The sequence below is a fragment of the Sceloporus occidentalis genome, unplaced genomic scaffold (genome assembly GCF_023333645.1).
Source record: "Sceloporus occidentalis isolate IW3139 unplaced genomic scaffold, rSceOcc1.0.p SCAF_3, whole genome shotgun sequence".
Lineage (NCBI taxonomy): Eukaryota > Metazoa > Chordata > Lepidosauria > Squamata > Phrynosomatidae > Sceloporus > Sceloporus occidentalis.
Window position 1 is genome coordinate 54,963,209 of NW_028316983.1, and position 16,130 is coordinate 54,979,338.

Sequence of the window (16,130 nt, forward strand, 5' to 3'; positions counted from 1 at the left end):
ATGAGATTCCCATGGCAGGTCACCTGGGGACAGAAAAGACTACGCAGCGGGTAATCCAACGTTTTTATTGGCCGGGGGTGTTTGCAGAAGTAAAGGCTTTTTGTAATTCATGTCCCCAATGCCAATTGTTCCAAGGGAAGGGACCTCCAGGTGGGAAGCTGATACCTCTACCCATTATAGAAGAGCCTTTTTCCCGGATAGCAATGGATATTGTTGGACCACTAGAACAGGCGGTTGGAGGTTTCAAGTATTTGTTAGGAGTGGTAGACTGTGCGACCCGTTATCCAGAAGCAGTCCCCTTGAGATCAATGCAGGCTTCACGGATTGCTCAGGAGTTGGTGAAACTCTTTTCACGAGTGGGATTCCCCAGGGAAATCCTGACAGATCAAGGAACAAGCTTCATGAGTCAGACCCTAAAGAAAATGTGGGAGATATTGGACGTACGTCCCTTGAGGACCTCAATTTATCATCCCCAAGCTAATGGCATGGTGGAAAGATTTAATAGGACTTTAAAGAGGATGTTAAAGAAATTCATAGAAAAGAATCCCAAGAAGTGGCCGCAGCTAGTGGAGCCCCTTTTGTTCGCCTTTAGAGAGGTGCCGCAATCGTCATTGGGATTTTCCCCTTTTGAGTTGGTCTTTGGACGGAAACCTAGAGGGATCTTGGATATCGTTAAGGAGGGGTGGGAGGAGGAACCTCAAAATTCCCAGTCGGAGCTGCAGTTTATCTTGCAGATGAGACAGCATTTAAAGGAAATAGGACAAGTGGCCCGGGAAAATCTGGCCAAGGCACAAGCCGATCAGAAACGAGATTTTGATAGGCGAGTAAAAGAAAGGGAGTTGCAAATAGGGCAACAAGTCTTGGTTCTTCTACCAGCCCAAAAAGCAAAATTATTTGCAAAGTGGCAAGGGCCCTATGAGGTAATCAGAACGGTGGGACCGGTGGATTATGAGGTCAGAATGGAGGGAGACCCTCCTAAGAAGAAAATTTTCCATATTAATCTTCTAAAGGCATGGAGGGTCCGAGAAGCCCTCTTCGGAGATGGGGAGGAAGAATTAGAGGAGGAAGATGAGGGGTTAGTAGGGCCACAGGCCAAGAATTTCCAAGAGACCGGGGATATACCTGTCTTATCAGCTTTAAATGAAGGGCAGCTATCACAGGTGAGAGAGTTGCAGCAGAATTTCGGCGATGTTTTTCAGGGAAAGCCAGGTTGTACCGATCTTTGGGAACATGCTATTCAAACTGAGCCGGGTGCTATAGTCAGGTTACCCATTAGACCCTGGCCTTGGAGACTACAGGAAGTGATTAACAAAGAGGTAGCTGCAATGTTGGAGCTGGGGGTGATTGACCCTTCCGTTTGTCCATGGCGTAGTTTGCCAATTCTGGTCCCCAAACCAGATGGATCAGTAAAGTTTTGTGTGGATTTCCGCCAGTTAAATAAGATTTCGAAGTTTGATGCCTATCCAATGCCAGGGGCACTAAACTTGTTGGACCGACTGGGGCAGGCCCAGTTCTTGTCCTCCATAGATCTAACAAAAGGGTATTGGCAGATTAAGTTAAGGCCAGAGGATAGGGAGAAGACAGCTTTTGCCACACCCAAAGGACTATTCCAATTTACTCGAATGCCTTTCGGCCTGCATGGGGCAGCAGCCACCTTTCAACGCCTTATGGACATAATTTTGAAGGATTTATCCTTTTGTGCTGCAGCATATATTGATGATATTATTATTTTTAGTGACTCGTGGGAGGAGCATTTAAGACATTTGTCTCTAGTTCTGGAAGCATTGAGGGCAGCTGGCCTTACCGCAAATCCAAAAAAATGTGCAATTGCATGCCGGGAGGTGAAGTACTTGGGCCATATAGTAGGGCAGGGGAAGATAAAGCCCTTAAATGATAAAATAGTAAAAGTGCAAGATTGGGGGATCCCGCAAACGAAAAAGCAAGTACGACAGTTCCTAGGTTTGGCGGGCTATTACAGAAGGTTCATTCCCCATTTCGCGCATCTTGCCAGTCCGCTGACAGATCTGACTCGGAAGGGTCAGCCTCGACGGGTCAGGTGGGGAGCAGTCAAACAGAAGGCCTTTGAGGGGTTGAAGGCACATTTGTGCAGTTTTCCAGTTTTGAGGGCCCCCGATTTTTCTAAACCCTTCATCCTACAAACGGACGCTTCGGATAAGGGCCTAGGAGCAGTTCTGTCTCAAGTGTGGGAGGATGGTGAACATCCGGTTTTATATTTAAGTAAGAAGTTGAAACCGGCAGAGGAGAAGTATGCAGCAATAGAAAGGGAAGCCCTAGCGATCAAGTGGGCTATCACAGCGCTCCAGTATTACTTGTGGGGGGCACCCTTTCAGTTAGTGACAGACCATGCACCTTTGACATGGATAGCTTCTATGAAGGACACGAATCCCCGAATTACGCGTTGGTACATGGCCTTACAGCCATATGCGTTCTCAATTTGTCATCGACAGGGTCTTCTCCATTCTAATGCTGATTTCTTTTCTCGACAGGCCACCTGGACGCCCTCACGCCCGTCATCTCTCTTGGGGGGGGGGTTATGTAGTGAGGTACTCACCCAGGTGGAGAGAGCTGAAGGGGCTAAGGGCAGCCAGGTGGTGGAGGTTGAGGGGAAGGAGGAAGTTAACCCAGAGGTGGAGCCAGTGGAGGAAGGAGGAGGAGCTGGAAGGACTATAAAAGCAGAAGGGCTGAGGCGTGCGAGGAGGAAGGATGGATGCGGAAGAGCTGTTCGGGCAGCGGCGGCCGGGGAAGGGAAAGAACAGGGTTTAAGGAAGCCAGAGAGGGACAGAGTCCCTGTGCCTCTTCCAAGAAGGGCCCTACGGCCAAAGCAGAGGCCCCAAGAGGAGGAGAGGCGACAGAACCCTCAAGAGGAGGGAGCCTGGGCTTTTGCGGGCTCTGGGGAATGGACAACCAGAGACCTTGAGGATTTGGAGGATGAGTGGTGGAGTCCACATGAGAAGCTTTGAGAAACAAGCCATGTCATAATGGGAAGTGGGAATGTCTGACTTGAAGACTGGACTTTATGTTTTGAGTTATCATCTACTTGATACAAAGCTATTTTCTTATTAAAGGTACAGTTGTACCACACTTGCCTGAGTAAGTTTGTTGTGCATGTGGGAGAGAACATAAGGGGAGGAGTCTGTTTCCTTGCAAGATGGAGTCTGCTATGCCAGCCCCGCCCACACCAAGTTTCATCCTCCTCGCCGCTGCCACCCTCACGAAAGGGCCCGGTGCAGCCTGGAGGCCTTTTGGCGGCGGTGGTGGAGACCGAGGCAGCGAGGTGGAGGCCTTGAAGGCCTCTGGAGCTGGTCCTTCGTCTCCTCGCCACCTGGCCCTTCTGCAATGGCGAAGAGGCAGAGCAACAGCGCCAGAGGCCTTCAAGAGAACCACCCAGCCTTTCCCACAGCGGCAGCAAAGATGAGGAGGTGGCAGTGGAGGCGCGGCGACCGAACAGGTAAGCAGGGAGGGAAGCTAGGTAGGTAGGTTGGAAGAAGGGAGGGAGGGATGTTAGGAAGGAGGGGGGAAAGAGGAAGGGAGAAGGACTTTTGTCCCCAATGGCGGCATGCGCCATGGGGGTACGCTCAAATCCACACATGGCAAATCCGTGTATAATGAGGGCTGACTGTATATCTACCCCTCTTAACTGAGACAGACCTGTACAGAATTTCCATTAAAAAACCCCATCAACATAAGAATCAAACGTAATTGCTTACCAGGTTCCTTGGTAACGGTTTCTTCTGTGGTTGACGTTTCTGGTTGTTCTGTGTAACAAGAGAAAAGTACTGGTTTTCAGATGCTGGCTGGTAATGCATGAAATGCTTCTTTTAACATTCAAGAGTCAGGGGAACCCATATAAACCACCATTCATAAGAGATTCACACAAAATGGTTTCTCATGGGACACTGTCTTTGCAAGGTGAAAATGTTTCTAAATTCTTAATTACCAGACATATTCATGGAATTTGGCTTGCTTCAAATTGCAGCTGATGTACCTTACATGGCTCAGAAAAGGAAACATTCTCTAGCAATGATGGGATTATGGAAAAGCCATCTTGATTCAAAACTGAGCAATGATTTAATTCTACAGAGTGCTGTGAAGCTTAGTGGAACTGTAGAACCATACTCTGCTCACTTATAGATCTCTTTACCCACTCACTTATTTATCCACGTTAAAAATCTACCAAGATAACTCAGAATTACAAGAAACAATGTAAACTACATATTAATATGGTAGTGCCATAGCCCTGAGTTGGAAGAGCTGAGCAGGGCTAATGACTACAGGGTAACTTGGAGGTCTCTCATGTTGGGGCGTGGAAAGACGCGCTATGTCCACTATGACCACCTGCAGAGTTGAACCATGTCGACAGGACGCCAGGGAGAAGGAATCTGAAGAGATGTCTGCAAAGGTATTCAGGCCAAGAAGGAAAATATTCCTTCACCACTGCAAACGGCCTTAAGCTCCCGGCTTGAGAAATAATGACAAGAGCACTTCAAGCCGTCACTCTACACGAGGGCTTTAATAATAAAGTTACTTTAATAAATAAAATACTTTGCCAACCAAACAACCATAACAACAAAACAGAGAGGCAGACACCAACTGTCATAACTGACACACTCTCTCTGAAGGACTGACAGCATCAACATTACATAATGCAAGTGTCAACTGCCACTGGAACTGTAATAAGTTTTGCTACAGCTCTATCTTGTGGTCACATACATGTCATTTCCTAACATCTCATTCTTAGGGATGCCACACGTTGAAGCCAACTTGAGAGCAATTGACAACAACAGTCTTCAACCAAGTATTTTTAAAACCTTGTAACAGGTTAACACAGGGCCAGTGTGGCCTAGTGGTTTGAGTATTGGACTACAGCTCTGGAGACTAGGGTTCAAATCCCCACTTGGGCATGAAAATCCACAGGGTGATCTTGGGCAAATCACACTCTCTCAGCTTCAAGAGGATGGCAATGGCAAACCCCCTCTGAACAAATCTTGCCAAGAAAACCCTATAACAGGTTGGTCTTAGGGTCGCCATAAGTAAAAAATGACTTTGAGGCATACAACAATAACAACAAACAGATGACATACATATTAATTTTGTTGTGTGGAGCAACACTTACTTATTTTTTCCAAAACATGGAAGTAATCGGAGGGCATTGGGGGGAGATTTTTGGCTACTTTTGAAAGTTAAAAGTAAAATGCTTTGTAAAATAAAAGTACTGTTACTTCTAGGCAGTTAACTTTTACAAATAAGATTCCAAGCCCTGCATCTATGTCATCATAAGCCCAAGTGGGTCCCTGGGCTTAGGGACAGGAGTGCTTTTTACCAGCACTGCCTGGGACACTAGCTACTTGTCCTGAGTAGGGATAATTTGATCACTGTGGCCTGTTACAGACTGCCAAAATAAAGCTGCTTCGGGTCTCTTTGGAAGTATGCTGTTTAAATGATGCATGTATCCTAAGAATCTGGAAACTGCACCAAAGCTGCACTCGAGTGCTTACGAATGGAGTGTGGCTTTGGCGCGACCTCCGGACTCTTAGGACCCATGCATCATTTAAATAGCATACCTCCAAAGAGACCTGAAGCAGCTTTATTTTGGCAATCTGTAACAGGCCAGTGACACCTAAATTGGGACCCTTTCTTTGGATTATTGCAACGTGTTCTATGTGAGGATGTCCTTAAGGCTACTCTGAAGGATGCAGCTCATGCAGAATGCACTGGTTAGGCTGTTCACTGGAGGTGTCTTCTGCACGCACATACCCTCTTATTGAAAGAACTGCACTGGCCATCACTGTGTTACTATACCAAATTTTCATCAATCAATTATCAAGCCGTAAACAATGCAGAACCAGTGAAAGAGCTCAGTTTCTAAGATTGTCCTGCTCCAACCTTGGAGCAGTTACTTTGGGGCTAAACCTTCCATCATGCCCAGTCTGCATGGCCAAATGTGGTATAAAAATTAAATTTACCTCTGGTCCCACTTGTCTATTAAGATCAAAAGACAAAGCTATCTGGATGATGCCACAGCCCTTATTTAATTATCTGGAAGATTTCAACTGAGTCTTCACTGTGACTCTACCTTTTCTTTGGAACTGCATCTTCTCTTTTCTAGGACAAGCACTAAATGCTGGAAACGTATTTCTTTTAACATGCATTTTCTAACAAGTGATACCGCTAACAAATGCTATCCACTCTGGCAGCAATAACCTATTATTTTGTTAATTATTTTCATTTTAAATTGCTATTTTTTTTAAAACAAAATGTTTAATTTATTGATAATTTTAGTATTCTTTTATTTCATCCACCACTTCTTTTATGAGTTAATATAAAATGGCATAGATTTGTCCACAAACCAATTATACACACTGAACAAGAGTGCATATATTTTGCGGTATCATCATTTTTTCATAACCTTTTTTGATTTTGAATCTCACAGTGAAAAGCACTGGACTCCCTCTTCATGAAATTTTTTTCAGACTTCTATTTTTCTGGGTACAATCCCACACTTCCAAATTTCTGTGCTAGAAATTTACTGTTCTTAAAAATGACAGAAATAGCAAGAATGTGGATTTGCTGGTCAAAAAACTGGAGCCAAGATTTATAGACACATTTGTTGTAAAGTTGACTTACTATATTTTTAACCTTATGTGCTACTAAAGGCAGAAGAATGCTCCTTCTTCATAGTACTTACCCATAAAAATGAATTTAAACACATGCATCTTTAGACTAGAGTAGAACAGGTTACCTAATATTGAAATTTAACTGGTCTACACTAAAAGAGCATCAGTGACTTGTGTGACTGGTCCTCCGGGTGTGTGGGAACATTCACTTGTCTTCTGCACATCATACCTCTTTCAGAATAAGGGGAGCATAATATGCAGTTTTTGTTATGGCATGGTGGTCTGCCTTTGAAAAGAAAGCAGATTGTGGTCAGAATGCACTCATGATTGTGGTCATAATTTTGTATCCCAGGCTAATTTATGTTAGCTAAAATAGAAGGAAAAATAGGATGCAAAGTTACAGAATGCCAACGTGGCTACAGAGCACCATGGTATTTATTCCAAAGAAAATATTTTGCCTTCCCAAACCTGAGGATTATGTGTTTAAGCATTTAATCCAGAAATGAATGAAATGTAGCTGGCAGGCACCAGGTGCTCTTCAAGACCATTTATTTGCACTTCTCCAGCTGTTCTCCCTAACATATCCATTTGTTAAACTTTGAAAATGGTACTTTCTTAGTGAAGATGGGGAAACTATTCTCTATTATATTGGGGGAGTCCTCAGCCCAGTAGGAAAACCAAAGGTCACTTCAATTTTTTTCATTTCCTTTTTTTAAAAGAATATTTTAAACGAAAATATCTGGCCATACATAAAAAAAAAGGGAATGTGATTTGTTTAGCTTTGTAGAAATAGGCCATTCAGTATCAAAGCACTACATAAGATTTCTAAAAGGTATGTACAGGTTGAGTCTTCCCTATCCAGAATTCCGACATCCAAAATATTCCAAAAACCAAAACTTTTTTCATAGGTGCCTGAGATAGCGACACCTTTGCTTTCTGATGGTTCAGTGTGCATAAACTTTGTTTCAATCACAATATAATTTAAAATATTACAAAATTACCTTCAAGCTATGTATCTAAAATGTATATGAAACATAAATGAATTTTATGTTTAGACCCGGGTCCCATCTCATTATGTGTTTGCAAATACTCTAAATTCCAAAACACTTCTGGTCCCAAGCATTTTGGATATGGAAATTCAACCTGTATGTATAGTAAAACACCTACCCTTGACACATGTTGGAAGTTCAGGGTGCCACATGCTGTCAGCCCCACATTTTACAAGGTCATTTCCCACCAGAGTGTAGCCATCATTACATATAAACTGTAGGACATGCGCATAAGAGTATGAAGGAAGAAATCCAGTTGTCAGCTTTCCATTTTGAATTTGTGGTCTGATACACCGGACCACTGGAAAGAGAAGAAAAACACTGAAGAAAGTGTTTCTTCCCAATCAGTACCTGGAACAATGTATGTAAGAACCAGGGACACCCAGTAAGAGGGAGAGCACGTCAACATCTGAGCTCCAAGGGACTAAGAGGCACTGAAACCAACTGCCACTTCTCTCCAGGGACACCCAGTAAGAGGGAGAGCACGCCAACATCTGAGCCCCAAAGGACAAAGAGGCACTGAAACCAACCCTTCCCTGTCCAGCAACATCTGACTATATTAGATCTCTTATACCTTGTGATAACAAGAGGGAGAGAAGAGCAAGCCTTCCCTGATAACATCTGGGAAGAGACAGAGGCCCACAGGCTCTGTCTGGTCCTGCTGTCTGGACCTCTGCTTCCTTTCTGGACTGAGCTCTTTCAGGACTGGGCCTTGACTCAGCAGGCAATGTTTCATCCAGCACAGTTGCCTTGCCTGCCTGAGGTATAAGGCTGGGACTTCTACAGGAGACTCACCAGACCACATCCAGATTTATTAGCTACCTGTCCTTTTTTTGTTTTGTTTTTCTTTTCCTGTTTCTGTCAGTTTAATAGAAAGCATGTTTTTTCCTGAGGGAGGAGGGGATATACAGAGTCAGGGAACAGCCATTGGAGTCATTCAAGGCAGAGGTAGATACGGAGAGAGGAGACAATTAAAACATCAAAAAAGAGGGGAGCTCAAGAGGGTGCTTATGGTCCCCAAGCTGTCTCCCAGTCTAAATAGTATGTATAGCCTTGATGACAGTCTCCCTGAGTTGAAGCTACTGTTGCTGAATGCCAGGTCAGTGAATGGTAAAACAGCTGCCATTCAGGACCTGATTCTGGAAGAACAAGCTGACCTGGCTGGCATGTATAACAGAGACCTGGTTGGATGAGGATGGAGGAGTTAATCTATCTCAGCTTTACCCACCGGGTTTCTGTGCAGCAGCAAGCGAGATCTAGAGGGCAAGGATGTGGAGTTGCAGTGGTATATCGTGATCCCATCCCCCTGACCAGATGCTCCCTCACACAATCTATGGGGTTTGAACGTGTTTATTTAGAATTGGGTAGCCAGGACAGAATAGGGATTCTGTTGGTGCCCACCCCGCTGCACAACACTCTCCTTTCCTGAGCTCACTGGGGTGGTCTCGGGGTTGGTATTGGAATCTCCACGTCTATTAGTGGTAGGGGACTTCAACATCCATGCTGGGACTTCCCTTTCAGGAGTGGCTCAGGACTTCATGGACTCCATGACAACCATGGGTCTGGTTGTCATGGAGCTGGGTGGGCACCAACAGAATCCCTATTCTGTCCTGGCTACCCAATTTTAAACAATAGTATCTGACCCTATTCATGCTACTAGACACACTCTGGACCTTGTTTTTTGTGCTGATCTTGGTGTGGTGGAACTCTCCACAGTTCCATTAACATGGACAGATCATTATTTGGTCAGGTTTAGACTTACTGGGACTCAGAACCTCTGCAGGGGTGGGGGACCGATTAAATGGTCCGCCCCAGGAGGCTGATGGATCCGGATGGATTCCCAAGGGCTCTTGGGGAGTTTCCTGTCACCTTGGCAGGCGATTCTGTTGAAGCCCTAGCCAGCCTTTGGAATGGGGAAATAGCCAGAGCAGTAGACACAATCGCTCCTGAGCGTCCCCTCTCACAGAGTGGAGCCAAACCAGTCCCCTGGTTCTCTAAGGATTTGATGTTGATGAAGCGAATGAGATGGAGACTAGAGCGACATTGGCGGAAGACTCGGAATGAATCTGATCGAATACAGGCTAGAGCCTATTTGAAAGCCTACTCTATGGCAATGCGGGTAGCAAAGAAATTATTTTTTGCTACCAACACTGCATCTGCAAGGAGCCAGCCAGCAGAGCTGTTCCGAGTGGTTAAGGGTCTTTTACACACTCACCCTCAAGTAGAAAATGCAGGCCACTCAAAGGCTCACTGTGAAGAATTTGCTCAGCATTTTGCAGATAAAATCACTCAGATTCGGTCCGAATTGGATGCTACAGTTAATACAGTGTCAGTGGATGTAACCTTGGCTCCTACAGGTCCAGTGTTAATGGATACTTTTCAACTTGTGCAGCCTGATGATGTGGACAGAATCCTTGGAAAGGTTAGAGCCACCACATGTGTTTTGGGCCCTTGTCCTTCTTGGCTTATTAAACAGGCCAGAGGGGGACTGGCTGAGTAGGTAAAGGAGGTAATCAATGCCTCCCTACAACAAGGCAGAATTCCATCCTGCCTAAAGGAGGCTGTTGTGAGGCCTCTGTTAAAAAAGTCATCATTGGATCCCACAATAATGAATAACTATCAGCCTACCATTTCTGGGCAAGGTTCTGGAACGTGTGGTGGCTTCCCAACTCTAGGGGTTTCTGGATGAAACGGATTATCTAGATCCATTTCAATCTGGTTTCAGACCTGGCTATAGAACTAGACAGGGGGAGTGTGTCCCTGTTGGTTCTCCTGGACTTCTCAGCGGCTTTTGATACCATTGATCATGGTATCATTCTAGACCGCCTCTCTGGGATGAGGTTGGAGGTACTGTTCTACAGTGGCTCTGTTCCTTCCTGGAGGGGCGAACTCAGAAGGTGGTACTGGAGGACTCCTGTTTGACCCCTTGGCCATTGACCTGTGGGGTCACTCAGGGTTCTGTGTTGTCTCCTATGCTGTTTAACATATATATGAAACCACTGGGAAAGGTTGTCTGGAGTTTTGGGGTGCGGGGTCATCAATATGCAGATGACACTCAACTCTACTACTCCTTCCCACCTCAATCCAAGGAGGCTATCCTGGTCCTAAACCAGTGTTTGTCTTCAGTAATGGACTGGATGAGGGCAAACAAGTTGAAACTTAATCCAGACAAGACAGAGGTGCTCCTGGTCAGTCGGAAGGCAGATCAAGGAATAGGGATCCAGCCTGTGTTAGATGGGGTCACAATCCTCCTGAAGACACAGGTTCGCAGTTTGGGGGTACTCTTGGACTCAGCTTTGAACTTGGAGGCCCAGGTCTCTGCTGTGACCAGGAGTGCTTCTGCACTTTTAAAACTTGTGCACCAACTGCGCCCGTTCCTTGAGAAGCCAGATCTGGCCACGGTGGTACATGCCTTGGTTACATCCCGTTTGGACTACTATAATGGGCTCTACATAGGACTGCCTTTGAAAAGTGTTCGGAAAATTCAACTGGTTCAAAGAGCCGCTGCCAGGCTGTTAACAGGGGCAGATTACAGAGACCATACAACTCCCCTGTTGAAACAGCTTCATTGGCAGCCAGTTTGTTTCCGGGCACAATTCAAGGTACTGGTTATAACCTACAAAGCCCTACATGGCTCAGGTCCACACTATTTGGCAGACCGTTTCTCCTGGTATGAACCTGCCTGGACTATGAGATCCTCTGGAGAAGCCCTTCTCTCCATCCCAACACCTTCACAAACAAGGTTGGTGGGGACACGAGAGAGGGCCTTCTCGGTGGCTGCCCCTAGACTCTAGAACTCCCTGCCCAGGGAGATAAGAATGGCTCCTCCTTGTTGGCTTTCCGCCGGCAGGTGAAGACCTACCTGTTCAAACAGGCATTTAAGGAATTACTATAAGGACAGGCTGGAATGTTGGACTAGTTTAATCATTCTTTTTAATGTAATTTATTTATTTATTTATTAAATGTTTTAATTGTCCTTTTTGTTTGTTTGTTTGTTTTTTAATGCTGTGAAGCCGCTCTGAGTCCCAATCCTGGGAAAAGAGCAGGATATAAACAAACAAACAAGAACCACTAAAAATAAATCTTTTGCAGCCATAATGAAATACAATGAACCATGCCTTCTTTTCTTTAGAAAAACTACACAGACTACCATCAAAACAGAACAGAAAAACCAGTTCCATTTCTTTTGGCTTCATATCACTATTCTTCTAGTAACTGCTATCTCAACAACATTTTCCTTATCTCCATATGAAGAATGAGCGGGAATACAGGGGTGAGTAGTAACGTGATTTAAGTGTTTAGCTCTGTAGAAATAAGCTCTTCAGCTCAAAGCATCACATATCAATTCTGAAATTCATGTATGTATAATAAAACACCTACCCTTGACACATGTTGGAAGTTCAGGGTGCCACATGCTGTCAGCCCCACATTTTACAAACTCATTTCCCACCAGAGAGTAGCCAGAATCACAAACAAACTGCAGAACATGCTCATAAGGGTATGAAGGCTGAAATCCAGTTGTCAGCTTTCCATTTTGAATTTGTGGTCTGCTACACTCGACCACTGGAAAGAGAAGAAAAACACTGAAGAAAGTGTTTCTTCCCAATCAGTACCTGGAACAATGTATGTAAGAACCACTAAAAATAAATCTTTTGCAGCCATAATGAAATACAATGAACCATGCCTTCTTTTCTTTAGAAAAACTACACAGACGAGGTGGGGCCTGAGCAATGGCCAAATAAGAACTGCCTAAGTGTTCTGAGTGCTCGAAAATGGATAATTGCAGTTAAAAAAAGCTCTCAAAGAAGGAAATGCTGGTTCTTTGAGGTGGATCCATAACAAGAAGATACAAGGAACACAAGAAGGTTAAAAACAACAACATTATTATCTCAAGAGCAGACTCAAAATATTTTACTTTCGTTTTGTGTGGGACGGAAAATCATGGAGGAAGCCTGTCCGCCATTAAAAAGGCAAAGGAGGCAGCTAGAGGCTATTAAAAAGAACTTTGAGATAAGGAACTCAGCCTTGTAACTGCCTTATATTGGGGAGGAATTAACCCACAAATTTAAACAGTTTTAAATTTTAAACAGTTAACAGTGAACAGTGCTTTTATCTCCTCTCATTCAAGCTACTGTCCATTTATAAAAGCACTGTTCACTGTTAACTGTTTAAAAGGGGGAGAAGAACCCCCCTAGCTGTTTTAAAGCCAAGACGGAGAAGGAGGAACTGGGAGGTGGAGAAGACAAAGTAAATGCTAAATAAATGTCAAAAAGGCCAAAAATATTAGGGGGAAAACTTTGGAAGAGAGGTGTAAGACAGACTGAGAAAGACAAACCTTCAGATAGAGCTTTTGGAAGACTCTTTAGATCAGAACAAACTGAACAAACAGAAATGTTAAGAAGTCCCCCTAGAAAAATGGCTACTCCTTCGAGTACACTCCCAGTGAAGCAAGCAGAAGGAAAAGATGAGAAAAAAAAAGAACAAGGAGGTGCAGATTCAGGAACAGGAGTAAAAGCAGGAATGATGGACTATGAGCAAATGATGAATAAACTCACACAAATTACGAAACAGGAAAATGAAATGAGATTTAAGGAGATGAATGATCTTCTGGAAAGACAGAAAAATGAAATAATCCAAGCAAGAGAAGCGGAGAAGCATGGTTTTTTGACAGCAATACAAAATGAACAAGAGACTATGACAAAGCAATTTCAATTACAAATGCAACTTGAAAGGAAAAATTCAGATGAAAAAATTATGGAATTACAAAGAAATATAAAACAAATGCAAGAGGATGTGCAAACATTAAAATCAGATAGTAAAGAAAGCAAAGTTATACAAGGAAGATACCAAAGAGACATTGAAACCAACAGAGTCAAATTGTCTGAAATGGACAAAAAACTCATATACCTACAGGATTATCAAAGAAGAACTAATTTTGTTATCAAAAATATACCAGAGTCTGGGAAAAGAGACAGAAAATATGATTTGAAATCAGAAATTTTGAAATGGCTGCAAAAATCTCCCCATCTCTAAACTGGACTGAATCAGATTTTGAAAGAATACACCACATCGGACCAGTGATAAACCAGATAACACCACGAGATGTAATAGTAAGAGTAACGAATTATAACAAAAAGGAAGGATTGATGAACATGATGAGGAAGAATCCAGAAAAAAATTTGAGGATGTCAAATTAGAAATATATAATGACTACTGCTTGCAAATGAAAATGTGGAGGAGGTCGATGAAACCATGTACTGTTGCGTTGATGAGAGCAGGAATTTATTATACTTGGGGACATCCTATACTTCTGAAATTCAAAAAGCAGGGAAAAGATATAGGATTGAATCGGTGGAACAAGGACTACAATTGTTGAAAGATCTTGGGATATATAAAGAAGAAGAAAGAACAACTGGAGAGTCTAAAAAATTTGAAGGAAGTGCAGAAGTGGTTCAGGTTGGAAAGCTCGGAGGAGAAGAACTACTGGGAGTATGTGGAGGAAGCGAATTTCCATAGAGGAAAGGAGAATTTACTGCAATCAAGTTTAAAGTAAAGTTTATTGTTTTTATGAGCACTCGGGAGGTTGGCAGTTTCTTTGGGCCTTGGGATGTCTTCGTCACCCCTCTCCACAGGGGTAGCTTTAGTGACCGGGGCTAGAGCAATGTGCTCTAGGCAAGAAGTGGAGAGGTAAATGGAACATGGGAGGGGAGGGGAAACAGGGGGAGGAGAGAAGGGATGTGGGTTGCACAAAATGGAGCCATTGTAGAAAGAAATAAACGGTACTATGGTAGATAAACTGAAAATTTCAACTTTAAACAGCAAAGGTCTTGGATCAGTGATTAAACAAAGAAGGATTGAAGCTTTATTACAAAGGGACTCGGCAGATGTTATCTTTATTCAAGAAACGCACCAACGGAAAGAGGGGGAAAATGAACTTAAACTGAACTGGGCAAAGAATTACGAGAAAGCATTTGGAAGTTCTAAATCAAAGGGGGTAGCAATAATAATAGCAAAAAATGTAATTTTGTAATAAATAAAGTAATAAAAGATGATGAAGGAAGATATATAATAATACAGGGAGAACTAGGTAAGGATAATTATGTATTTGTGAATGTATATGCGCCAAATGAAAAACAAGAAGAGTTTTATGAGAGAGTGTTAAAGAAAGTGGAAAAAATACAAAAACAATATGTGATCATAGCAGGAGACTTTAACATGCAAATGGATAAGATTAAAGACAAATCTAATCCCTCAGTAAAGGATAAACATAGAAATATAACAGACTTGAATAAAATAATGAAAAAAGGGAATTTATAGATGTCTGGAAACTAGTAAAAGGGGATGAAAAGAAATACACATATTATTCTGCTGTGCATAAAACATACTAGAATAGATTACATTTTTGTTTCAAAAATATAACTAAAGTTTTAGATACTGAAATATCAAGTATAAAAGTAAGTGACCATGCTTTGGTGAGTGCAGAAATTATTATTAAGAAAGATTATGAACAAATAAAGAGGTGGAGGTTAAACACCAAGATATTGAATTATAAAGATATAGTAGATAAAATTGGAAAGGAATGGCAAGAAACATGGGATATAAATAATAAAGATGTTACAAAAGGTTTGTTATGGGACATGATGAAAGCAGTAACAAGAGGAATATATATAAAAGAATCACATAACCTTCGAAAAAGACAGGAAGAAAGAAAAAAGAAATTAGAAAAAGATATAGAACAATTAGAGAATAAATATATAGTTAACAGAAATAAACAGACTTATGTGGAATTGAAGGCAAAAAGGGAGGAATTGAAAAAGATAGAAATAGATGAAGTACAAGAAAACTTGATTTATTTAAGAAGGGAATATTTCGAATAATTATGAAAAATAATTATGAAAAAGTTTGGAATGGGAGAAAAAATAAGGGGATTAATAGATCAATTGTATTGTAATAATTCAATAAAAGTAATAGTTAATGATGGAATTACAAAGGAAATAAAAGTAAGAAGAGGTACAAGACAAGGATACCTGCTTTCACCAATATTATTCATAATGGTTATAGAAATGTTAGCAAATGTTATAAGGAAAGATAGCTGTTTGGAAGGAATAGGATTGGGGAAAAAAAACATAAAATCAGTTTATTTGCCGATGACACATTATTAACTATTAAAGATTTAAAGGATAAAATAGGAAAAATTAAGGAACATTTGAATCTATTTGGAGAGATAACAGGACTTCAAATTAATTGGAATAAATCAGAAATGATGTTATTTAATTATACAAAAAAAGAAGAATTGGAGTTTATGAAACAAAAAGTTAGGGATAAGAATAAAAAGTAACATAAAATATTTAGGAATTAATATAACGAAAGTCTTAAAAGAAATGGAAGGGAAAATTTTTTAGTATTACGGAAAGAAGTTAAAAAAATAGAATATAAGAAAATTCAA

The 16,130-nt window shown here is 42.1% G+C and overlaps 1 protein-coding gene across 3 annotated transcripts in view; it reads right to left on the reverse strand.

The window, feature by feature from the left end:
* The window catches only part of CR2 (complement C3d receptor 2), a 76,523-nt gene that overhangs the window by 12,769 nt on the left and 47,624 nt on the right, over positions 1–16,130 (reverse strand). For 2 of the 3 annotated variants that reach the window (XM_089514447.1, XM_089514445.1), the window contains exons 18-20: positions 12,065–12,247; positions 7,803–7,985; positions 3,729–3,776 (exon numbers count right to left, since the gene is read on the reverse strand). In XM_089514447.1, the coding sequence (XP_089370573.1) occupies positions 3,729–3,776; positions 7,803–7,985; positions 12,065–12,247 (414 nt within the window). Of the gene's footprint in view, positions 1–3,728; positions 3,777–6,594; positions 6,922–7,802; positions 7,986–12,064; positions 12,248–16,130 lie in introns of those variants that run through there. The other variant, XM_089514446.1, reaches the window with a different exon arrangement.